Consider the following 24,936-nt stretch of genomic DNA (forward strand, 5'->3'; position numbering starts at 1 on the left):
GCTCTGCGCAGGCCACTGGACAGCCTACCTACCAAACTTTACTTTGGGCACAGTGGCACCTGTTTTCAATGGTTGCAGGTGAAACATCTAAACAACTTAACAAAAAGTAGGGGTGTCGATATATTTTGGCCATTGTTAGGTTAAGCCTAAAGTCTACACATCCCTTCTATAGACGTAGATCAGGAGAGGGAGAACGGGAAATCCCAGACGGGGAAAGCACTCAGACAAGAGAGTCTGAGTACCACAAGAACTTTTATAGACACACCAGAATTCTAGAATAGGCTTAACGTTTAGTTAGAGGAAGCAAGACAGAAAAGAAGGTTATCTGTAGGAACAGAAGTGAATACGTTGCAAAATGATACGCTGATTCAGCTTAGTGAAAAGTCAAAAAGTCCAGCACCATAACTATACGGTCACTTAAAATATCTACCAGCTATATAATTAAGGCTCTACCTAATTCACAGCTGTGAGAATCGCAACACGGGCCGTGAAATGATTCCTGTGAAAAATGTAAGATTTGCCGCTCAGGTGGCGCAGCGGTAAAAAGACACACGCTGCAACCAGGGCTGGATTTCGAAGGAGCGTCGTTTCGAATCCAGCTCTGCCTTTATGGTCAAGGCTGGGCGGCTATGGACAACGATTGGCCTGTTGTCCGGGTGGGGGGCGGGACTTGAGACCGTAGGGGATGCTTTCTCAGGAACGGGGCGGTCGCGCCCTCTGCTGGCTGGTTGGTGGCGCCTGTATGGAGACAGGAGGGGGTGTGGCGGAGTGTGTGATCCTCCGTGCACAGTACTCTGCCACGCTACACTCGTCAAGTGTGGGTGATAAGACGATCGATTGGCTGTGCACGTTTCGGAGGAGGCGTGGAACGGCCTCGTCAGCCCCAATCAGGAGCAGGAATCCGCACTAATGAGAGGATGATAGATGGGATGAAATTGGACGCGCTAAATTCTAAAAAAAAAAAAAAAAAAAAAAAAAAAAAAAAAGTAAGATTTGTGTTTAGTAATTTAACATTTTGAAATACGAGGCGTCCTAGCAATCATATGGTAATGAAGCTAGTGTAACAGACTTTTCTGTGGTGTAGTGTGCTGACAATGTTTGATGTGTGTTTATGTAGCATATTGAGAGCATTTTGTCCCTAAGGGGATTCAATAATCAATGGGAAAGTCTGCTTCTCTACACACGTGATCGATTACACCAGCAATCAGTTAGTCAAAATGTCCAAGATGTCAAAGTCTAAAGCAGCTAAAAGCACGACTCACGAATATTTTTGTCTTTTAACTATTATGGTGAGCTGTGCTGTGTATTGTAGTTACACATTGTAATGCATTTACCCGGTGTGAATAGGGCTTGCAACTGGACTGACGTTATCTGAGGTCTCCGTGGCGGGACTGCTGGGGATTAGAGAGTCTTCGTCATACTCTTTGGGCATCGGGATAGGCGTGTGCTGCTCGATGTAAATAAGGAAACAATATGTGTACGTGAATGCAAAGCAAACACATTTTTACGGCACTGTGATCTTTAATAAAATAATAAATAATATACATGTACCTGATCCATTTCATGCTCTTTTAATGTTTCGGGGGAGACACACGGTATCCTCGGGACAGCAGGGGAGTAGTTCCTGTCAAGCAGAAGTACAAAACAACAATCGTAACATGTTCTTAGACATTCTAAGTTCTAAGAATTTGGTGTATGTATTCAAAACCTCAACATAATCTAGACTGCCTATTTAACCCATTTCAAACAATATATCTTTGACCCTCTCTCATACTCAGTCAACTGTTTGGGAGAAAGGAAATCTTCATCATGGTCCATCATGCCATCCGTCTTCAAATACCTGGCAATCTCGGTTCCTAGCAGCTCCTCGCCTGCCGCGTAGGAAAGGCAGAAAAGACAAAAGAAGGGTTACAATCGTTACCGGTGTATCAGGTGTAAGAATTTCACAATATATATAAGAAATTAAAAATACCTTTGACCTGTAGCTATAAAATAAACATTACTTAATAATATACAAGATATTTTAATTAGAAGTTACATTGGGTCATCTCTGATTATAGTGCCCACAGTTTATGAAAATCATAATCATAATAACCCTAAACCCTAACTCTAACCCTAAACCCTAACCCTCAACCCTAACCCTAACCCTAACCCTAACCCTAAACCCTAACCCTAGATTGTACACAGCAATACATTCACAAAGAAATATTAAATATTAAACATTTAAATAATCTTTTACAGGTATTTCATTAAACCAGCACATATAAGTAATATTCATAATTTTTTCCCTCTTTTTCTCCAGTTTCCTCCCAATTTTCCACTAATTTAGTCGTATCCAATTACCCTGGTTGCGTACGCTTCACCTCTACCGATACAGCCCTCCACTGCTGACTGAGGAGCCTCACAACTGACACACGCCCTGCACGCGGCGAGTTCATATGCGGATCAGCCTTGTGCACGGACAGCCACACCCTGATCAGCATTATTCCCTGACTCTGCGCAGCCAGCAGATGTCGTAATTGCAGCAGTTATCAAGAACCCTGGAACCCAATCCTTGTTCATGTGGCCGCCTGGCCCAGCCGGATGGCAGAGCTGAGATTCGATACGATGTATTCCAGATCCCAGCTCTGGTGTGCTAGCGTATTTTAGCGCTTCGCCACCTGAGTGGCACAGAAGTAATATTCAAAGCTTTACTTTATCAAATTTAATGCTAATTCCGAATTTAAAAAGGTCCGACTACAAAAAAAGGTCAAGACAAGCAAATTAATCCACCATCTACAGTACATAAAAGTATTAAAGAACTATTAAATTAGAGAATCTATCAGACAATAAAGGACAATGCCAAAAAAAACAAAAAAAACAATATTGAACACCATTGACTATTGATTGTTTTGGAAAGCACATCCAGAAAACATCTAGTCAGTGGGGGTCCAATGTGGATCCCTTATGATGGATGGATAGGGTACAAGTACAAGGGTGTCACAAATAGGGGTGTGTCTATGGGTGGGCTGAGATGCCCATCCAATAAAAACTATTCTGTATTTTTGGCACTGGTCATCATAAATGTGCTGTTTTCCTATTGGCCGTTCCTATTGGTGTGGGTGTGTAGAGTGTTGGTGGGTTGCCAGGTTTGCACTCCCGCTAAATTCAAGAACGAGAGAAGACGAAGACACGTGTACAGTACAATGAAATACGAAAACTCATATACAATAAAAGCTGGGGTCAGAGTGCAGGGTAAGCTATTGTACACTGCCCCAAAGCAAACAGGGTTAGGGGCCTTGCTCAAGGGCCCAACAGTGGCTGCAGAGCAAAGCCTGGATTTGAACCGACGCTCTGATCAAAACAAAAAGTGTTTGCCTCCTTAAACTACACCCTTATTTACCCTGTTTAAAAAAAGCAACATTATTGTTGTTGCCCGACCAGATGGGGGCAACAGATGGGGTAGAGTCAGTAAGTGTCATCCAACAAAGATCTTCTGTATGGATGTACGTTTTGCACAATGAGGGCAAACTGCACCATGGAATCGAAGATTAGGAAATCCATACGCTTTAACAAAATAAGACGTAGCACTAGCGCATTAGTAGTAAAGGTTAGGGGAGTACAAGGTAGGAAAAGGTTACAGGTATGAGCACTGATGGATACATGCTGATGAGAACATCCATCACCACCGTCACACTGGTGAGAATGTGAGGAAAAGGTGTTAAAAAGGTCAAGCCATGGTCACTGCACACACAACAGAGAGAGGATAGACATTCATACCTAGAGTTAGCTGTGCCACCCCTGGAAGAAGCGAGAGGAGCACATTTTAAGTTCGCTTGAATTCGTTCGAAATAAAAAAGCCCTTGGTATTTCTCCTCCAGGAACGAAATAAATGAAACTTAAGCTCGAATTTTACCTTCGTCCTCGGATACGTCCAAGATCTCATCAACCGTCTCCGGAAAACTCATCCGATGTCTTTCCGTGGTGGTCTAAAAACATATGGAACACGTTTTACCTTTCAAGTGCTAACTTGATCTCAAATGTGTGGAAGAACACCATGTGGCCAAAAGTATATGGACACCTGATCATGAACTTGTCGGGAAAGCCATTTTTAAAATCAATTTAGAGCTATAACGACCTTTCAGACTCTCACTAAATTAGTGCCCGTTGAGTCAAAGGATGTTTGTGGCCGCTCAGGTGGCACAGCAGTAAAACACACGCTAGCACACCAGAGCTGGGATCTCGAATACATCGTATCGAGTCTCAGCTCTGCCTGCCGGCTGGGCTGTGCGGCCGCATGAACAACGATTGGCCTGTTGTTCATATAGGGGTCTACATACTTCTTGACCATATTGTGTACAGTCCAAACCATCTTGTACATCACTTACCATCGTCACGGTTTCCTCAGTGATGAGTTTGAGGACGTCGATGACAGAAATATAACCCAGACGTTTCGCGATGGCCAGTGCGGACGTGCCGTTCTGGTGAAGAGAAAAGTGAATCCCGTGAATCCCAAACACCAATTCCAATTCCAAAAAAGTTTGGACAGTGAGTAAAATGCTATTACAAACAGAAGGAGCTGATTTGTAAACTGGGTTTTACAAATAATGGTTAATTTCACGCCTGCATCATGTTCCAAAAAAGTTAATGATTTTAAATGCTCTTACGGTGGTCATTTCATTGGGTTGTGCACCATGTTTGAGAAGCAGAGTCACAATGTCAGTGTGGCCCTGCTGGGCAGCCTGGTGAAGAGGAGTATACCCCGCCTGAAACAAGAAAATGGTTAATACTATTATCAATACTATTATTACATTCAATAACAAACAATAAGTGATGGAAAATGAATGAATAATTATTTAATATTAAAGAAATGTGTTATTTTCTGCATACCCTGGTCTTGCAGTTGACGTTGGCCTGCTGTTGCAGGAGGAACTTCACTATTTTAATGTTTCCATAATGACAAGCCACATGAAGAGGGGTGTAGCCCATCTGAAACAAGACGAGTTGGAACTTAATACAATGTACAAAACCATAAGCATTAATACAGAGTTAGCCCCCCGTCCTCACATCTGTAACCATGGAATTCAGTCAGAAAAGCATTGTGAGGCCGGGTACTGACGTTGGATGAAAAGGCCCAGGGGTCGAGGCCATGGTCCTGTGCAGGCCACCTTTAATTCATATATAACTGCATTTATACACCTACAAGCATTAGGTGTGGCTGAAACATCTGAAATCAGTAATTAAAAGGGGTGTCCGCATATTTTTGGTCATTTAGCAATAGGGCCTTAAGATGCATTCAAAGGCAACAGCTAGCAAATAATGTAATTACAAAAAGCATGTTACCTGGGACGCCCAGTTGGCGTAAGCAGGATATTCCACCAGCACACTAGCGCTAGAATTACAAACTCCCAGAGTTTGAACCTCAGCTCCGCTACCGGTCTACTGGGTGCCACCTAGCGGGCAAAATTGGCCACTAAAGTCTGCTGGGTGGGAAAAAATCGGACTAAAAAGTGTATAGGGTCTTCAGTGCTGTGTAAGGACCCTGGTTAGTAGCCTGAGACGCCTGTAAAGAAAGTGGAGATCAGTGCGGGTGAATAAGAAGCGGTTGGTGGACTGCGCACGTATCAGAGGCAAATATACCCCCCTCGGATGCAATCGGGTTCCTGGCAGTGGAAGACTAATTGGCTACACTGCAATTGGGAGAAACGGAAGAAAAAGCATGTAACCTTACCCGTGTTGCAGCGTACACTGACGCCCCATGCTTCACCAGAATGTCCGTAATGCCTACATGACCCTCCTGGCCAACGAGGTGCAGCGGAGTAAGGCCACTCTGAAAAGAGATCAATATAAAAATATAAATAATGGAAAATGTAATAAAACCATTAGATGTTACTTGGTCTGTTACAGGGACATCATTAGGAACACCAAACGCTTTTAATCCAATCATATAATGTATAAAAGTGTATTTGCCTTGTTGCCGAGATTGACGTTGGCCTGCTTAGAAATAAGCAGCGAGACCATGTCCGCTCGGCCCTCTTGGGATGCCAAGTGGAGCGGGGTGATTCCCTGTAAGGACTCGGCGTTGGCGGAAGCTCCGTGCTGAAGCAGACTATTGGCCACCTCCATCTGGTTCTGCTTGGAGGCGATGTGGAGAGGGGTGTAGCCGTTCTGGGGGACAGAGACGAGTCAGTATTAGTTTCAAACGTTCGAATGCCATCAGCAAAGCGACTGATGCGCCGCTGCCTCTATATTATCATCATATAAAAATCTTCTTCCCCTTAAAGCTTCATTGAGCAAAAATCAGATGGAGCTAAATCCGGACTATAAGATCTCTCAGTCTCTCAGACACGACCGATTACTCCTCCTCCCACCCTTACCGCTTACAACCAAAATATAAAAGTGCAGAAACTTTTTAAAGATCCTTCGTATTTGATGTACAGACAGAGGTCTGAAGACGAACTGCCGACAGGTTGTTGGGTGGCCAAGACTCATTGACTCCAAAACAAAAGAACTACTGTGGCTCAAATTGCAGACAATTTAAATACTGGTGTTGGGGTAAACATATCAAAACACTTAATGCAGAGATGCAGGCAATTCAGAACCCATGCTAACTTCTGTCCACTATCAAAAGAACCTAAAATGGGCAGGCAGACATCAGCGCATCAGTGGACATCGAAACAATGTAAGAAGGTCAGCTGGTCTCTCTAAGATCATGGGGGGCAGCCTGACACCCGTGGAAATACCCGGATACTTGGCAAGGCACATAGTTTTGGTTCTAGTGCGTAACACTGTACTCATGGATGGACAATAAACTGAAACAATAAACAGAACAACGGACAATAAGTGACAATTAATGGTGCAAAAAACTGTGATGTTGTATTTAACCAGATTAAATCTACAGACACTTTAACCAGACACATTAGTTAAGTTAGGAAAGATCTGCTTACTCTTGCCGTGCTGTGCGGAGAGCCGCCTTTGCTAACCAGCAAGTTGACCATTTCCAGGTTGTTATGATGGACAGCCACATGTAAAGGTGTGAGTCCATTCTGAAATAGAAATAAAACATAAAAGTTTATATTAAATTTACCCTAATTCACACTAATAATCTTATCGTCGGGTAATACATGTAAAACGTCTTGGTAAAGCTACACGTAAATTCAATTGTGCTTATTGTGATAGGGTTCATGGCATTTAAAATACCGTCCCAATTTGTTTTGACTGTGTTGCAGGCATCAAATAAAAAATTGCTTCTATGTAAAAATACACAACTTGGTCAGACAAAACAGTGACATTTATTTATTTATTTGTTATCTGCCAGTTCAAAAAAGGCATCAAAACAATGAACAAGTCACACGTTTTGTTCTTATTGCATTTCCAAAATGTCCCAACTCTTTTGAAAAGGTTTGTTGGTTTTAATATGTTAAAATGTCATTTTAAAGCATCATTATTTACTTGTGAAGCAGTGAAACTGCATTGGTTCATGTTTTCTACCACAGTTCTGTTCTTATAACTGTTATTTTTAACATTTATGTACATGTGCAGCCAACAGAACAAACTTTGTCCACTATTCTGGCCCGTTGAGACATTCATGATTTGTTATTATCTACAGTGCATAACATTATTGAAAGATTTTAAAGATGAACAAATCTCTGCGCATAAAAGGCAAGGCCAAAAACCCAACATTGAATGCTCGTAATCTTTTATATGATAAATATAATCACATGGGCTCTGAAATACTTCGGAAAACCATCGTCAGTGAACACAGTTCGTCGTTGCATCTAAAAATGCAAGTTAAGTCTCTCCTATGCAAAGTAAAAGCCATATATCAACAACATCCATAAATGCCTCAGACTTCCAGCACTCAATCTCATCTGAAATGGACTAGCACAGTTTTTAATATTTGTTTTTTTATTGTACTTTAAATGCTCCCGAATGCACACACACCTTGCCTGCAGTATTTGGGTTCGCGCCTCTCTCCAGGAGCAGCTCGGCCACGTCCACCTTCCCGTATTTTGCTGCCATGTGAAGAGGAGTGAAGCCTTTCTGCAAAAGTAAAAAAAACACAAAGCGAAATTCGTTTCCATTCGTTTAACGGTTGGAGTGTTTTGCCTGTTTTTGGTTATAACAGGACCTGAGATGTTGATACCTTGGTCATTTTGGTCAGCTGGGCGTTCATGTCGAGTAGGATCTGAGTGGTCTGCGTGTGTCCCTCCTTGGCGGCGATGTGCAGTGGGGTGTGGCCGGCTGTGGTGGTGGAGTTCGGATTGGCTTTGTGCTCCAGCAGAAGCTTGACCAGCTCTTTGTGACCCATGCGGGATGCGCAGTGTAACGGTGTCTGGTCATCCTAAAACAGCATGCATTATAGTTTCACCTGAATATCCTTATGTACTTGTACTCCACTTAAAAGGCTGGCCATTATATTGATGAGCTGGGTTCAGGTCTTGCCTAAGGTGTCCTCCAACCTTCCAAAATGTTCAGAAGTTTGACTGGCTCATTTAAATTGCCCCTAGGTGTGTGTTAGTGACTAGATAAGTGTGTATGAAGTCCTGCGATAGACAGATGCAGTGCCAGGGCATATTTGCACCTAGTGTAACGAATGATTCTTCTGCATGAAGCCACAATAGGGTCAGTAAGGTCAGGCACTAGTGCTGGGCATTAGTGTTCTTCCACACAATACTTGGCTAAGCATTCATATATGGGACACATATATGCCAAAACAAAAAGGTGCCTTCCCCAAACTGTTCCAACAGAGTTAGAAGCACATACAAAGGGGCACATTTAAAACCAGTGAAGAAGCATGGGCACCCAGGTGGCTCAGCAAGATATTACGCTAGCACACCAGCGCCGAGATTCTGAACTCCTCGGCGTTGCCACCGGTCGGCTGGGTGACATCTAGCGGGCAAAATTGGCAGTGCCTGCAGCAGACACGGTTCTGCCAGGGCGGGATGACCGGACTATGTGGGTGGGGTCTTTAAACGCTTTGTAAGGACCCTGATTAGCAGATAGAGAGGCAAAAAGGGTTCCGCTAAGGGTTACACATACAATCAGGGATCCACCGGCAGCGGAAGACAAATTGACTACACTAATTTGGGAGAAAATGCATCAATAAACTAGAAATAAAGGAACATGAGGCTATTATACTTCATTCACTATGTTTTATTACGTGGCACTTTGCATTTGGGCAGGATGTGCAGTAATGCAGGTGCTAGACTGGCCTGTCTGCAGGTCCGAACCTGGAGGGTTGTGTAGCGTAATATATGATTGAGCTCTTCAATACAATCCATCCATCTGCTAGTGTTTGTATATGAAAATATAAATAATTATTTATGCCATTTAATTTAATAGCACATATAAACAGGACATATTTGGTCTGCATATTAATCCTGCTAACAAATATCACCTGTGTTGTTGCTTAATATTGCTAAAATACAATAAAATGCTGAATGAGATCTGAACCTTGGCTTTGGCGTCCACCGGAGCAGTGTTTTGAAGCAGAAACTCTGCGACTTCACAGTGACCTGCTCGAGACGCCATGTGCAGCGGAGTTTCCACTTTCTACAAAGACGGAAACAGAGATTCATTTACGTTTATAATTACATTTTTAGCATTTTTATGTGACTTACAGTACTGTGACAGTATACAGTCTAAGCAATTGAGGGTCTTGCTGAAGGGTCCAACAGTGTCAACCTGGCAGTGGTGGGGCTTGAACCAGCGACCTTTTGAATACTAGTCCAGTACCTTCACCACTAGGCTAGGATTCCAAACATTGACAAAGACTTTATTTAAAAAGGGTGCCAGTGTAGGTACCATTAAACCAGGTTTATGCTGGCCGATTTTAGTGGAAGATCTTTACCTGCCACACTAATGTTGATGATTCTTCTTGGCTGCTCCCGTTAGGGATCGCCACAGTAGATCATTCACATTCATCTGAATAATTCATTTGGCACAGTTTTTACCCTGGATGCCCTTCCTGGCACAACCATCATATTTATCAAGGCTTGGCACTAAGGGTGCACTGATAGGTGTCCCCACAATGGCTAGGTTCATTTAATCCTATGCACCTTGTCTGGGATTCAAACCCTGGAACTCAGGGACTGTCATTTCCAGCAGCCTGGCTCTTACCATTACAACCACACCAGCTCACCTCTGATTTTATTTTGAGATTCTTTCATCAAAAACATCTTCATGTCACATGATCAATAACAAAAACCTAATTAAAAAGGTTAAGAATCATTAGTAGCTGTTGAAAGGTAATGGGGATATTTTCCAGTCTGTTAGCGTCTGTGCTAGCTGCTACGCCATTATAGGAACAAGCTAACTATGTATTATGTATTATCTATGTATTTTTGGCACCACCACAACCTTTCTTGAGTCTTGGAACACCAAATGTCACATGCTACTGTGACCAAAGACCATTTTTTTGACGTGTCCAACCTGTGGACGCTTTTGACCCCCTTTGCCGGTGTTGGGCTCCTACACAGAGCCTTACTGGAGAGCCACCCACTGGAGAGCTCAGCCAGTCCTGAAGATCACATATTACACTGGCTGGAAAAGGAAACCCTGTCCGACCTTCCCTCCCTCAAACGGGCCAGTTGTGTTTGTGTGGGCACCTCCAAGTTGGCGATTCAAACTCGCGACACTCTGCAGTGGTGGTGCAAAGCACATTAGACAGCAGTTATTTAGTCTAGGTACTTTAAAATCCATATTGTATACTGGGCAAGCACACTGGGGAGCTTAAAACCATAAAATAAAATCAGAGTCGGGAACAAAACTGCTGATGTATGTAATGTTCTTGGCGTTGAAAACTTCAGGCTGTAGCAGCTCAGCACTGTGAAGAGGTCAGGAGGTAAATTTAAGCTGCTCGGTGCTGAGAGTCTATTTTTATCACTTGTTTTTGTTTAGTCTGGACCAGTGTAGATGTTTTGGGTTGTTTGAGTTTTGTGTACTCACCACGTTGGATGCGTTCGGAGAGGCTCCCTTCTGCAGGAGGATCTTCACTATGTTCAGATGGCCCATGAAGGAGGCGACATGCAGTGGAGTGAGGCCAGACTATTGCACACAAACATACAAATTAACACTAAATTATATATATATATTATTGTCTATCACAGCTTCATCCTATTTAGGGTCGCAGTGGGTCTAATTAACTGGGAAACAGCATGGACAGGTTGCCAGTTCATCACAGGGCAAACACACACACACACACATATACATAAAGGCACTTTTTAGTATGTCCAATTAACTGGACAGCACGTCTTTGGACAGTGGAAGGAAGCCGGAGCACCCGGAGGAAACCCACATATACATGGGGAGAACATGCTAACTCAACACAGAAATAACTGCTCCACCTGGAAATCGAACCCAGGACCTTCTTGCTGTGAGGTGACATATTATATATATATAGAGCCTAACCCAGCTTTTCAATGGGCGCAAGGCACACAGTAACACCCTGGATGGGGCGCCAGTCCATTGCAGGGCAGACACGCATACATACACACACACACACACACACACACACACACACACCCATTCACCTATAGGGCAATTCAGTGTCTCCAGTTAACCTTACTGCACATCTTTGGACTGTGGGAGGAAACCGGAGCACCCGGAGCAAACCCAAACATACATGGGGAGAACATGCTAACTCAAGACAGAAATGACCCGGACCGTTCCACCTGGAAATCGAACCCAGGACCTTCTTGCTGTGAAGCGACATTTATTGAACCGCCTATTGCCCCCTAAACCTTATAACTGCTTGTGCCACCCTCCTTGTTTCAGCATTAACTGGCTGTTTTAGGGTCCTGCCACAGAATCTCAATGGGAGTCAAGTCAAAACTTTGACTCAGCAACTGCCAAACCATTAAAAAGTGTGCAGTAAAACGCTTCTGTCCCAACTTTTTTGGTCAAATTTTTTTATGTATTTAAAAGCTCATGTTAAGCACATACACAGGGTAATTAAAAACAGGGTAATTGAGGTCATTTATCAAACAGTGCGGTGCTTGTTTGTTTCTTACCTCTGTTACAGCTTCCAAAGACGCCGAGTGTTTCAGCAGTAGGTCCATGACACGAATGTGATTCTTCTTACAGGCTATGTGGAGCGGAGTGAATCCGTTCTGAACAAATCATGAAAGTCCAGTCAGACAGGAGAACTAACGCACACGTGCATTATTACAATTATTCGATAGCGTAGGGGAACTAACCAGAGCACGGGTGTTAGGCTTGGCCCCTTTGTCCAGCAGCACTTTGGCCATCCGGTGGTGCCCGCAGTGTGCGGCCACGTGTAGCGGCGTCAGGTGGTCTAGTGTTATGTCGTCGATCTCAGCATTGTACTGCAGGAGCTGCCGCACACAGTCCAAGTGGTCCCCCTGAGCTGCCATGTGGATTGGAGAAAGACCGTTCTGGATACAGAGTAAACAAAAAAACATTATTATTATGGGGTTTTAAATATGTAATGGGGCAAGAACTGAAAATGAACCCAATTTGCAGGATGCTTAACAAAAGTGGCACGACACTATGGCTAAAAAACACAAACAAAAAGATTGGGATTGAGGTGGCCAAAATAACAGAAACAAACAAGGTACCATCCACAGCCCGCAATGGAGAAAGAGGATAGAACAGGGATAGCGCAGAAATAAAAAACTGGTTGTCACAATAAGGCTGCGCAGAGCGCCTGCAACAAGCTCAGAAACCTTGGAAGAGAAACCCAGATTTAGCCAGGGATGGCAATGAGGGGTAGCCTGTTTATCCAGGTGGTTCTCTCGTGAGTCCTGAAAGGCGCCACAACATGGCTGAGCCCTTCGGATAAGATGGGAAACCAGACTGAACTGAGACCGGCATCACAGTTTTAGAGGAAAGCAGGTTGCCAACAGAGGAGCCGGCAACTCTGTGAAGAAGAAACCGTGATGAACAGAAACACTTCCATCTGGAGCCAATTAATGCTCATCAAGATGCAGGTGACTGTCAGTTAAGAGGAACCGACACGTCAATCATCTGCGCCTACATGCCCCATTTGATGGCCTTAAATGGCAATGCAGAAGGGCATCATTCTGTAACCGTGAATGCTATACATATACTGTGTGTATTTAAGCCTTCAGAGGAGCCAAATTAAAGAATGGACAGAGAAGAGAGAGCAGTTTTTGCTGACCCTTTCATAATACCTAAAAGAACTCCATTACCCATCAGCCTTTATGTATTTCCTGTGGAATTTTTTTGTATTTTATTTTAAAATCTTATAAGTTTTACCCTGTTTAAGCCTGACAATGCACACATGGTTAGACAGCCTGATAATTCTTGTCCTTGTATGCCCATTACTTCAAAAAGAAAAAATAAATACATGGTTTTCACACCAGATAAACACAGTAAACAGTATTTGCATGGTTACTTTGGTCTTGGCTTGTATGGGGGCTCCTTGTTCCAGCAGAATCTCAATGATCCTAACGTGACCATTTCTGGCAGCACAGTGAAGTGGGGTCAGTTCATCCTGGAAAGTGGAAACCACAAGGCATCAAAAGCAAACGTTACCAAGACATATTTACACCGTAATACATACACACTTGTGCCCCCCCCCCCCCCCCCCAAACACACACACTTCCCTTTATATATTTTCTCTCAATGTAGTCACTTTTAATTCCTTATTTTAATTTCGGAGCAGCTTGCACCACCCCATGCTGACCAGGAAGGGTAGCAGACGAGCATCAGTGGCCAGACTAGACTTGGAGTCTGGCTACCTGTGCTGGTGCCTCTCAATCACTATGTAGGACGTGTAGATATGCTTAGGGCTTGATCACCAGTAGTCATATTTTAATATTCCAAGAATTCTGCAACAATGGAATGGTGTACTTGAGGGTTTTGGGGTTTCTTGAGGGTATTAAGGGTTAGAGGCCTTGCTCAGCCCAACAGTAGCAACTTGGCGATGGTGGGGCTTGAACCAGCAACCTTATGATTACTAATCCAGTACCCTAACTGCTGAACTACCACTGTTCTACCTGGTTTAGACCAGTTCCTGTGTTCTCTGAATGGTTAAAGGTGGAATCTTCCACTTTCCTACAGGGTCACTGATGGGAGTATGAGGGGTGATTATTTTCTTTCCTTCTTATCACATTCACCGAGTTTTATGTGACATTTAGTCCGTGTGATCCTTTTCTACAGACAGGAATAAAACTCTTGTCTACTCATAATCCAGTCTTTAAGGGTTGTTCCACCACAATTTGGCGCCCAACGTTCTACGTGACAAGAAGCGTGTCAGTTGCATTGTTTGACATCCAAAACCCAGTCCTAGCTGGTTTAGACCAGTTCCTGTGTTCTAGCTAAGAAATCTCTGAATGGTTAAGAGTGGAATATTCCACTTTCCTACAGGGTCACTGATGGGAGTATAAGGGGTGATTATTTTCTTACCTTTTTACACTTTTCTACTCACAATCCAGTCTCTGATGTATTTCTTTAAGGGTTGTTCCATCACAAATTGGCGCCCAATGTTCTAACTAGTAACTGATTATGTATTAATACTTTTAGTGTGACCACTTGACCTTTTACTTTTAGCTTAACCACTTTTATAACTATACATTTTACAGTCGCTGGACACTATTGTCCCACAGCTTTTCCAATGCTATGCAAAACTGCACATCATTTGACAGTTTCTAAATCTAATGTGTCATACTTTAGTCTTGGCGTCGATAGTTGCTCCACGGTCCAGCAGAAGCCTGACCATGACCATGTTCCCCCTCCTGGATGCAATGTGCAAAGGTGTGATCCCGTTCTGGAAAATACATTTTTAAGACATTTTCAGGTTGGATCCCAGATCGCAAACACACTGAGGACACAGTGAAGGGACATTTCTGAACTTGTACCTTGGGAGTGAAGTTCACGTTGGCTCCTCTGTTGATCAGCAGCTGAGCCACATTGACGTTCTCGTAGTGGGCAGCGATGTGGAGCGGCGTGAAGCCTGTCTGCAGGGGGTGAAGGAAAGAAAATCATGTGAAGGATTTGATACGGGTCTTGAACATGAGTCTTAGTTTAAATTTGATTCGATAGGCCTGAGCGAATATAAGGGCCAAAAGTATTTGGACACGTAACCATGTGATTGTCGGACGTCCAATTTACATTGACGGCATTTAGCAAACGCTTGTATCCCAAGCAACTTACAGTACTGTGACAGTATACTGTCCAAGCAATTGAGGGTTAAGGGCCTTGCTCAGGGGTCCAACAGTGGCAGGCAGGCAGTGGTTGGGTTTGAACCAGTGACCTTCTGATTACTAGTCCAGTACCTTTACTGCTAGGCTACAACTGCCCTTTTAATGCCCATTCAGTCAAAAGAATATTTGTATGGCTTGGTCAAGAAAGCCTCAGTTGATATTCTGGTTCATCCCAGTGGTCAGGATTTGTACAGGCCCTGGAGTTTCTTTAGACCGGGCAGTCTACTGGATCACTTACTTAGTTCATATTCTTGACCCAGATGCAGTAACTGGTGCCCGTCTATAAAAACATGACCCCGACTCTGGAAATATGTCTCCGTGTTAGCCGAGCAGCACGGTGACCCACAGACACACAAACCTTGCTGAGGACGTCAGGATTGGGGTCGTTCTGCAGAAGCACGGCGGCAGTGCGGGTGTCGTCGTTGCGCGCTGCTATGTGCAGCGCCGGAAGGCGAACCTTTCCCTTGGTGCCGTGACTGATGAGCAGGGCTACCACGTTCTCGTGACCTTGCTGCAGAGCCACAGCTAACGGAGTGAAGCCATCCTGAGAGACGAGAGGAAAAGGGGACAGAATTAAGATGAATCTTGTATTTTTTGTTCCACTGACATATCATTAGGTACATTATACAGGTACTAATTGATAAATGAGTCACCAGAGTCTGGACATGTTGAGATGTTCAAACAGTGGCCGTTCCAGAGTAGCCAGTCACATGCTAGAACTCCATCCACTATTATAATACCAAGAAACTGTCTAAATAGACCCAATTGTAACATGGCAGTCCCTGAAGCAGTTCGGCAGTGAGCCACCTTAAGAGTTTTGTCCTTCTGTGTTATCATTTTGGCCAGCAGAGGGGGCACAGAGGCACAGATGATTGCTCCTCATGAGCATAAATTCACTACAGGTGGAGGTTTCTCTATACATCATGGTTTCTCACTCTCTCAATTGCCAACGTCTCTGTTGGCAAACCTGCCTTTCTCTAAAGACGCCACATTGCTTGGTCCAGTCCCGTTTTCTGCAACAAAAAAAAAGTTACCTCAGTCGGAATGTTCTGGTTGGCTCCATTTTCTAGGAGGAACTTCACGACTTCTAGATGATTCTCTTGTGCTGCCATATAAAGTGGAGTGAAGCCCTTCTGTTGTAAACACAAACAAACAATAATACAATTACAGTTTTAACTGGCATTTACCTACTGTCCCAACTTTTTTTGGAATTAGGATCTTACAATCATAGTGTGTTCTAGTACAGTTGGTCTGTACTTGCTGTTTAAAACTCTGAAAACCCAGTTTAGATCTTGTACCTGTGACTGAGCGTTGACGTTGGCTCCATAGTTGACCAGCTCTGTCACCACTTGCTCTTGTCCAGCCAAGGCAGCAATGTGGAGGGCAGTGTTCCCTTTCTGCTCACAAACAGAGAGGCAAAAAAAATCAGACCAGTGCGTAACACCAGAATACTGATCATTTACAAACAATCCCCCCAATTGCTCCCAGTCTCGTCTCCAATTCCATCCCATTGCAATCATGCGGTTGAACCAGCTGACCAAGCCAGGCTGAGATCATCACGTGCACCCTGAGTCTTAGAGAAGTACATCGTATTCGGAGAGACACGCTAAGCTCTCCAAGTCATCCGTTGTACTGCAGCAATGGATTTTTAACCTGGGTGGCCGGTTGGTGGATAGCACCGCTGAGCTTCAAACCCAGCCCTGGTGGGTCAGCTCATTAGACCGCTCCACCACCCAAGCCCTCTTTATTTATCAATTGCTTATTGGCAAAAGTTGGTTACCTTTGTAGTGGTCTCTAGCACAATGCCATTGTGCAGAAGTTCCAGCACCATTTTGACGTGACCTTCTTTGGAGGCCAGGTGTAGTCCGTTGAGTCCATTCTGTGGAGAAAAGAAAGAGTGCAATAGACCTCACACTGGAGGTTCCATTATATATTATCCTACCATGATGACCGCTAGATCACCAATATTCCAGTGCCCTTCCACACATCGTAAGAGCTTAGTCTTTCATGCAAGGATGGACGTCCCAAGAAATGATCATGACCATGAAAGATCTAGCAATGGAGCGAGATGGCAGGTTGGTGGTCTCTCCGCTGGGAAGAATACAAGCCGTGTGGGATAGGTCTAACCTCACACAGCCTACTTTCATCGACACCGGACATGTGAGGTTGGACCTTTCTCACATTGCTAATATTATCCCCCTTCTGACCCCAGAGACCACTCACCCCATCCAAAACCATGAGAGAAAAGAAGAAGGAATGATGACCACATGGAAATCAGAAACACCAGGGGTGGAAATGAGAGACGCAACGTCACGAAAGCAGAGCAGACCAAGGTGATAGATGTTCACAAATGAATGGACGTGTTTCTAGCAAACACACACCAGTGCTGACCACAGTCGCAGGGTTGTACATTCAGTACTTTTCTGCAGCTTTGGTGCACTTGAGGCAGAGGTAGTAAACTCCTGCTGCCAGAAGGGGTCTCCGGATGCCAAACGTCTTCAAATTAGACAACCTAAACCTGTCTCAAAGGGTCCTGCAGTTTTCCCCAACATCTCTGCCTACGCTGATCAGTAATCACCAGCCCCTGAGACTTGGGTCCACCTTGGATTAGCACTCAGCTCTGGTGTGTGTTTGCTACATAATGCATGTTTAATATGGCTGCTGTGCTGAGCACATGTGCTGCTGCAGGTTGTGAGGAGCATACTGATGAAGGCTCTGGAGTGCTTGGTGCAGTATGATCTATCTACACTACGGATGCACACACAGGTTATATTTTGGGTCTGTCTCAAAACATAGCGAGCTCTCTATGTAGGCAGCATTTTACGCCATCCCACGACCTCCTGAGAAGAAGACTGTCTCGATTCTTAGATGCCTCAAAATGCTGCCTGTTAAGACACTATGCTGCCTCTTAAGGTGCTTAAGGTGGTAGTGGTCAGGACGGTGTATTTGTAACATGTAAACACATACTCGCACCTCCAGCACTGTTCATGATGGTGTGTATCTGCTGGGTGATGATAAGACTCTCCACAACATCACACCCTGTTTTTATCACACGGGTGTCAAGAAGCTCTCAGTGACGCAACGTTTGGGAAACTCCCTACCATGCTACTCGTACCATGATTGAGGGGTTGTTGCGGCATGAAATAAACATGTTTTGCTCTGTGACACAACAATTTGGCACCTTTCACCATATAGAAGCACTTTGTAGTTCTACAATTACTGACTGTAGTCCATCTGTTTCTCTGCATGCTTTTTTAGCCTGCTTTCATGCTGTTCTTCAATGGTAAGGACCCCCACAGGAGGGTGGTGGTGGATCATTCTCAGCACTGCCGTGACACTGACATGGTGCTGGTGTGTTAGTGTGTGTTGTGCTGGTATAAGTGGATCAGACACAGCAGCGCTGCTGGAGTTTTTAAATACCATGTCCACTCACTGTCCACTCTATTAGACACTCCTACCTAGTTGGTCCACCATGTAGATGTAAAGTCAGAGACGATCGCTCGTCTATTGCTGCTGTTTGAGTCGGTCATCTTCTAGACCTTCATCAGTGGTCACAGGACGCTGCCCACGGGGCGCTGTTGGCTGGATGTTTTTGGTTGGTGGACTGTTCTCAGTCCAGCAGTGACAGTGAGGTGTTTAAAAACTCCAGCAGCGCTGCTGTGTCTGATCCACTCATACCAGCACAACACACACTAACACACCACCACCATGTCAGTGTCACTGCAGTGCTGAGAATGATCCACCACCTAAATAATACCTGCTCTGTGGGGGTCCTGACCATTAAAGAACAGCATGAAAGGGGGTAACAAAGCATGCAGAGAAACATATGGACTACAGTCAGTAATTGTAGAACTACAAAGTGCTTTTATATGGTGACAGTGAGTGTAGAAACAAGGAGGTCTTACAGTGTATAACTACGTATCCATGATTCAGCACCGTTTTCTTACTTTTGCACCTCAGTGATTGCAGGTTTTCAGTGCAGCACTCTCATGATGCAACACTCTGAAATCTTCTCAGTAAGTCCAGTAGGCACCACGAGCAGCTGATGAATATTACGACCGGCAAGGTCACGTAACCCATGAATGATCTTTTATTTATTTATTTTTACCAGCATTAAGTTTTAGCACCTAAACACCTTTATTCAACCTCGTGACGGGCAACCGATCCGAAGAGACGACTCTCACCTGATTGGCCGTGTTGACATCAACACCATTCTTGATGTGATCAAGAGCCTTTTCCAGGTTACCTGAGCGAGCGGCACGTAGAAAACTGGTGGCGGCATCAGTCTGAGACAGACAGAGACATACAGAGGTGAGAAAATGAGTGCAGAAGAATATTTAAGAGTCTTTGAGGCAGGTCTGCAGCGTCGGTTCGTCCAAGACGCCAACACAACATGATATAAACACGTATAAACAGTGTACTAACTTTGTTAGGTAGGAAGGTTTGAAGTGTAACACCTACTATTCACGACACAAAACAAACCACAAAAATAATAGTTAATAAAATTAATACAATACAAATGTGATCAAATCTATTCATACACCAACACACGAGAACACGACACAAGGTGCTTTCAGAACGACTTCAAGTGTTTTTCTGGAAGACCTTGGTACACGACACACAGGAAAACACAACAGTCAGTCAACAAACCACGACACATTTAAAGATCCAAAAGGTCTGGGTGCTACTTACTCCAGTCCAGCGGTTCCCAAATTGCCCCAGCTGGCAAGAAAAATCTCTGGGGTAAATCTGGTTTATTTATTTATTTTATTGGCAGTTTATCTATTTTCACAGTCCATGATTGGTCAGAATTGACCAGCCATTTACAGTCGGGTGCAAAAAATGCCATAACATTTTAGAAATTTAGAAATCCAATTAGCCGGATTCTTTCTTTTTAATTTATTTTATTTATTTAATCTTTCTTTTTTAATATATTTTAAGCATTTTCTCCCAATTTATTGTAGTCAATCTGTCTTCCGCTTCTGGGGATCCCCTTGTCCGCCTCTATTCACCAACACAGCGTTTGTGGACCCCACCCACATATTCCGGTCATCCCTCCCTGCAGGCACTGCCGATTATGCCGGCTAGATGTCGTCCAGCCGACCGGGGGCAACCGAGGGGTTCAGAATCTCGGCGCTGGTGTGCTAGCGGAATATCCCGCCGTGCCACCTGGGCGACTTTAATTGTATTTTTAATAATTCTGTCAATCATCAAGTCAGGAGACCAACTGGAGACCAGTTGCAGGACACGTCAACAATGTTTTTTTCCATTGCAAAACCATCAAACATGCTGACTTCTGCACCCAACTGTAAATGTTCACATCGATTAAGCAAATCAAAGCATCAATAATTCATTTTACTGCATTTTAAAAACATTTTGAATGGTTTTCCATTTCTAAATCCATATTACGATCTTTCTGTGCTGGCAGACTAGCCTAGCACCTGTTCTCTTTGACACATTGCTTCGTTTACGGCTTCTTTTACCCCAGACAGCGGTGGATTCTTACCACATGTAAGAGAAGGTCAGTTGAAGCCTAGTGGTTAAGATAGTGGACTTCTTTTACCCCAGCCAGCGGTGGATTCTTATCACATGTAAGAGGTCAGTTGTAGCCAAGTGGTTAAGATAGTGGACTTCTTTTACCCCAGACAGCGGTGGATTCTTACCACATGTAAGAGAAGATCAGGAGAAGCCTAGTGGTTAAGGTAGTGGACTTCTTTTACCCCAGCCAGCGGTGGATTCTTATGACATATAAGAGAAGGACGGTTGTAGCCAAGTGGTAAAGCTACTGGACTTCTTTTACCCCAGCCAGCGGTGGATTCTTACCACATGTTAGAGTAGATCAGTTGAAGCCTAGCAGATAAGGTACTGGACTAGTAATCATAAGGTCAATGGTTCAAGCTCCACCACTGCCAGGTTGTCATTGTTCGGCCCTCAATTGCCCTCAAGTCGCTTTGGATAAGAGCGTCTGCCAAATGCCCAAAATGTAAATGTAGCTCCATTACTATTGAGACAGCAGGAACTGTTTTTGCAGCGGCAATACAAGGAACCCTGTCCGACCCACCATCCTTCAGGCACAGCTAATATTTTCGATCCTAGCCCGACCGGGAGCTGTTGTGGAATGGTTCTCTCAAACAACTTCAAATGTGCTGAAGTGTTTGGAAGGGTAACATCTGGATTACCATTAATACACACACACACACACACACATCATGCCCATGCAGACGCCCGACCGTCCGATAGCACCACTAAGCTTCGAACCCTTGATCCTCAGATCTCAGCAGTTGTGAGTTCTCAGCAGCTGCTGCACTGTTTGAGAGGATGAATGTCTTTACTATGGCGATCCTGAACAAACACTCCAGCGCATGCATGGGCGCACACCCGGAGCTGGCATGGTAACACCGTAGTGACCGGGCCCCACTCGGGGCAATAATACCCTCTCGCTCTCGCGGCTTCCCTCTCTCGTTTTCTCTTCCTCTCACTTCATTTCTTTTCCTGCCTCACGGACTCGATACACTGAGACAATATACTGGTTCACTATACGGACAAAAGTATTGGGACACCCCTTCTGATTTGAATTCATGAGTTTAACAGTTGCTATCAGCTGTGATGAATCAATCGCATAAGGGAATATATATATATATGCTTCTGACTTTAAAGCAACAGTTCGGGGAAGGGCTCTTGGAATGAACCGGAACATCAATCAGGGCTTTCTTGACCAACGTCAGTGTCCAGCCGTATGAATGCTTTCATTTTTTGACTGACTGGGCACAAATTCCCATACACAGACATCCTTTAAAGTCTTCTAATGTTTTAATGCTGTTTGTTTTTGAACTGGGATCGTTCAACACGGTCAGGTGTCCAAATACTTTTGGCCATATAGTTTATTAAATGTTTCAGCTATTCAACTCTGTGTTTATATATATATGTATGTGTATATATATAGATATGGATATATGTATATATATCATTTATATACAATAAATGTTATAGCTAATTAATTATATATATAAAAGATATATTATATATATTATTTATATAAATTAAATGTTATAGCTAATTAATGTTATAGCTAATTATATATATATATATATATATATATATATATAAATAAATATATATATATATATATATAATTTATATATATAATAGATATATGTTATATATATATATGAAATGCTATAGCTGTTTTTATTATAGTATACACATATATAAATATGTATGTGTGTATATATATGTATAAGATATATATATATATATAATTTATTTATTATGTATATTTATATATTGAATGTTATAGCTCACTAATGTTATAGCTAATTAACTGTTTTTATTATATGTATATATATATATATATATATATATATAATGTTTAATGTTTCAGCTAAACAACTGTGTTTTTTTGGATATTATATATATATATATACGTATATATATATATATATATATATATATATAAACATATATACATACATATAATAAAAACATTAAATATCCCACATTTGTAAAACACTTTATATCCATTGTCCCAGCTTTAGAAACACCTCCTCCTGAGCAACCCCCAAACAATCCACATTAATGCAGGAACACACCCCGGAAAAGTGCCCGTCCATCGCCAACCACCCAAGCCAATAAAATTCTGGTTATTTTAAAATTACCAGCAATTTTACTGCTGTCCCAACATTTTGGGGATTTGATTTGTATAAATGTGTATAAATGTTTTCACTCATCACGTTTAATCCATCAGCTTCTTCATGTTGTTGACTTTGTACATTTAAGTGGTTTTACGGTTGAAAGGTTATTTATGAAATAATGTGGTCGTATTAATATAAACAATTTTTGCTGAGGCACCGTCGTTGTGCTACTTCTATGGAATAAAAAAATTTAATTGCTTACGTCAGTGCATGAGGGCGCGTGTGTCCTTAAGATAAGGTGCTGCTCAGGATTCCAATAGCAAACTGCTTTTACCATATTCAGCCTTACAAGGGTCATGTGACCAAAACTCAGGAGAAGAAATCAAACTAATTCTATTTATTATTTATTCATTACCAGTTCCTACAGCATATGGACACTATGTGGATATATGTATTGATATGGAAGTATTGGAACACACCTTCTAATTTTTAAATTTGGTTTGATAATGAATTGATGTGTTTGATTGATCCGGGTGGATTTAATAGCTTCGATCTGAGCTTATTTAATCTATTTATTATCGGTTTTATATTTTAAGTGCCTGATCTAAGATATTGATTGGCTTTTAATAAAAACTGCGACCTGAATATAAAAGAAATGTAAGCAGATGTTTTGCCAGATGTTCCATAATGTGAAGAGACTTGATGAGTCTGTCTGAAAACCTATTGAGGTACCTGTGTAGATTGTAATACGACATCAAACTCACGAGGCAGATTATTTAGACGCACTGCTTATACAGTGATTACTAAGCTAACACAGTTATGTGTGTGTACCCTATGTGTATGTACCCTATGTGTGTGTACCCTATGTGTATATACCCTATATGTGTGTGTAACCTATGTGTGTGTACCCTATGTGTATATACCCTATATGTGTATGTAACCTATGTGTATATACCCTCTGTGTATGTAACCTATGTGTGTGTACCCTATGTGTATGTACCCTATGTGTTTGTACTGTATGTGTGTTTGTACCCTATGTGTATGTAACCTATGTGTGTTTGTACCCTATGTGTGTTTGTACCCTATGTGTGTTTGTACCCTATGTGTATGTAACCTATGTGTATGTAACCTATGTGTTTGTACCCTATGTGTGTGTAACCTATGTGTTTGTACCCTATGTGTGTTTGTACTGTATGTGTGTTTGTACCCTATGTGTATGTAACCTATGTGTGTTTGTACCCTATGTGTGTTTGTACCCTATGTGTGTTTGTACCCTATGTGTATGTAACCTATGTGTATGTAACCTATGTGTTTGTACCCTATGTGTGTTTGTACCCTATGTGTATGTAACCTATGTGTTTGTACCCTATGTGTGTTTGTACCCTATGTGTATGTAACCTATGTGTTTGTACCCTATGTGTGTTTGTACCCTATGTGTATGTAACCTATGTGTGTTTGTACCCTATGTGTATGTAACCTATGTGTGTTTGTACCCTATGTGTATGTAACCTATGTGTGTGTACCCTATGTGTGTTTGTACCCTATGTGTGTACCCTATGTGTATGTACCATATGTGTATACCCTATGTGTATGTATTCTATGTGTATATACCCTATGTGTATGTACCCTATGTGTGTGTATCCTCTGTGTGTGTACCCTATGTGTGTATACTCTATGTGTTTGTACCCTATGTGTATGTACCCTCTGTGTGTGTATCCTCTGTGTATGTACCCTATGTGTGTATGTACCCCATGTGTGTATGTACCCTCTGTGTGTGTGTACTCTCTCTGTGTGTGTACCCACTGTGTATGTACCCTATGTCTGTATGTACCCTATGTGTGTGTACTCTCTCTGTGTGTGTACCCTCTGTGTGTGTACCCCCTATGTACCCTCTGCCATCTGGTTCCTTTCGTTGGTTCTAGCTCAGAACTGGTTCCCTCTCACTGTCATGTTGGAGCCTTTGTTCTCTCTCCTCTCCGTTCTCTCAGTGCACCAGTGCTGCGGCAGACTGGATGACATCACCAGTACGAACACACACTGCAGTGTGTTTGTGGATTCAGATCTGCCTGGATCTTCGTGTGTGTGTGTGTGTGTGTGTGTGTGTGTGTGTGGTTATACCTGTTTATATGTGTGGT

At 42.9% G+C, this 24,936-nt stretch overlaps 1 protein-coding gene across 4 annotated transcripts in view; it reads right to left on the minus strand.

Moving 5' to 3' along the window:
• The window catches only part of ank1a (ankyrin 1, erythrocytic a), a 90,944-nt gene that overhangs the window by 38,017 nt on the left and 27,991 nt on the right, over nt 1-24,936 (minus strand). For 2 of the 4 annotated variants that reach the window (XM_063017510.1, XM_063017509.1), the window contains exons 3-28: nt 19,863-19,892; nt 19,355-19,456; nt 16,951-17,049; nt 16,469-16,567; nt 16,205-16,303; nt 15,529-15,714; nt 14,826-14,924; nt 14,636-14,734; nt 13,361-13,459; nt 12,180-12,377; nt 11,994-12,092; nt 10,930-11,028; nt 9,436-9,534; nt 8,126-8,323; nt 7,924-8,022; nt 6,927-7,025; nt 5,950-6,147; nt 5,711-5,809; nt 4,870-4,968; nt 4,647-4,745; nt 4,368-4,460; nt 3,896-3,968; nt 3,760-3,780; nt 1,775-1,871; nt 1,552-1,624; nt 1,335-1,447 (exon numbers count right to left, since the gene is read on the minus strand). In XM_063017510.1, the coding sequence (XP_062873580.1) occupies nt 1,335-1,447; nt 1,552-1,624; nt 1,775-1,871; nt 3,760-3,780; nt 3,896-3,968; nt 4,368-4,460; nt 4,647-4,745; nt 4,870-4,968; nt 5,711-5,809; nt 5,950-6,147; nt 6,927-7,025; nt 7,924-8,022; nt 8,126-8,323; nt 9,436-9,534; nt 10,930-11,028; nt 11,994-12,092; nt 12,180-12,377; nt 13,361-13,459; nt 14,636-14,734; nt 14,826-14,924; nt 15,529-15,714; nt 16,205-16,303; nt 16,469-16,567; nt 16,951-17,049; nt 19,355-19,456; nt 19,863-19,892 (2,768 nt within the window). The remainder of the gene's footprint in view (nt 1-1,334; nt 1,448-1,551; nt 1,625-1,774; nt 1,872-3,759; nt 3,781-3,895; nt 3,969-4,367; nt 4,461-4,646; nt 4,746-4,869; nt 4,969-5,710; nt 5,810-5,949; nt 6,148-6,926; nt 7,026-7,923; nt 8,023-8,125; nt 8,324-9,435; nt 9,535-10,929; nt 11,029-11,993; nt 12,093-12,179; nt 12,378-13,360; nt 13,460-14,635; nt 14,735-14,825; nt 14,925-15,528; nt 15,715-16,204; nt 16,304-16,468; nt 16,568-16,950; nt 17,050-19,354; nt 19,457-19,862; nt 19,893-24,936) is intronic. The other 2 variants (XM_063017513.1, XM_063017512.1) reach the window with 1 other exon arrangement.

The sequence above is a fragment of the Trichomycterus rosablanca genome, chromosome 21, assembly GCF_030014385.1.
Source record: "Trichomycterus rosablanca isolate fTriRos1 chromosome 21, fTriRos1.hap1, whole genome shotgun sequence".
In the NCBI taxonomy this organism is placed as follows: domain Eukaryota; kingdom Metazoa; phylum Chordata; class Actinopteri; order Siluriformes; family Trichomycteridae; genus Trichomycterus; species Trichomycterus rosablanca.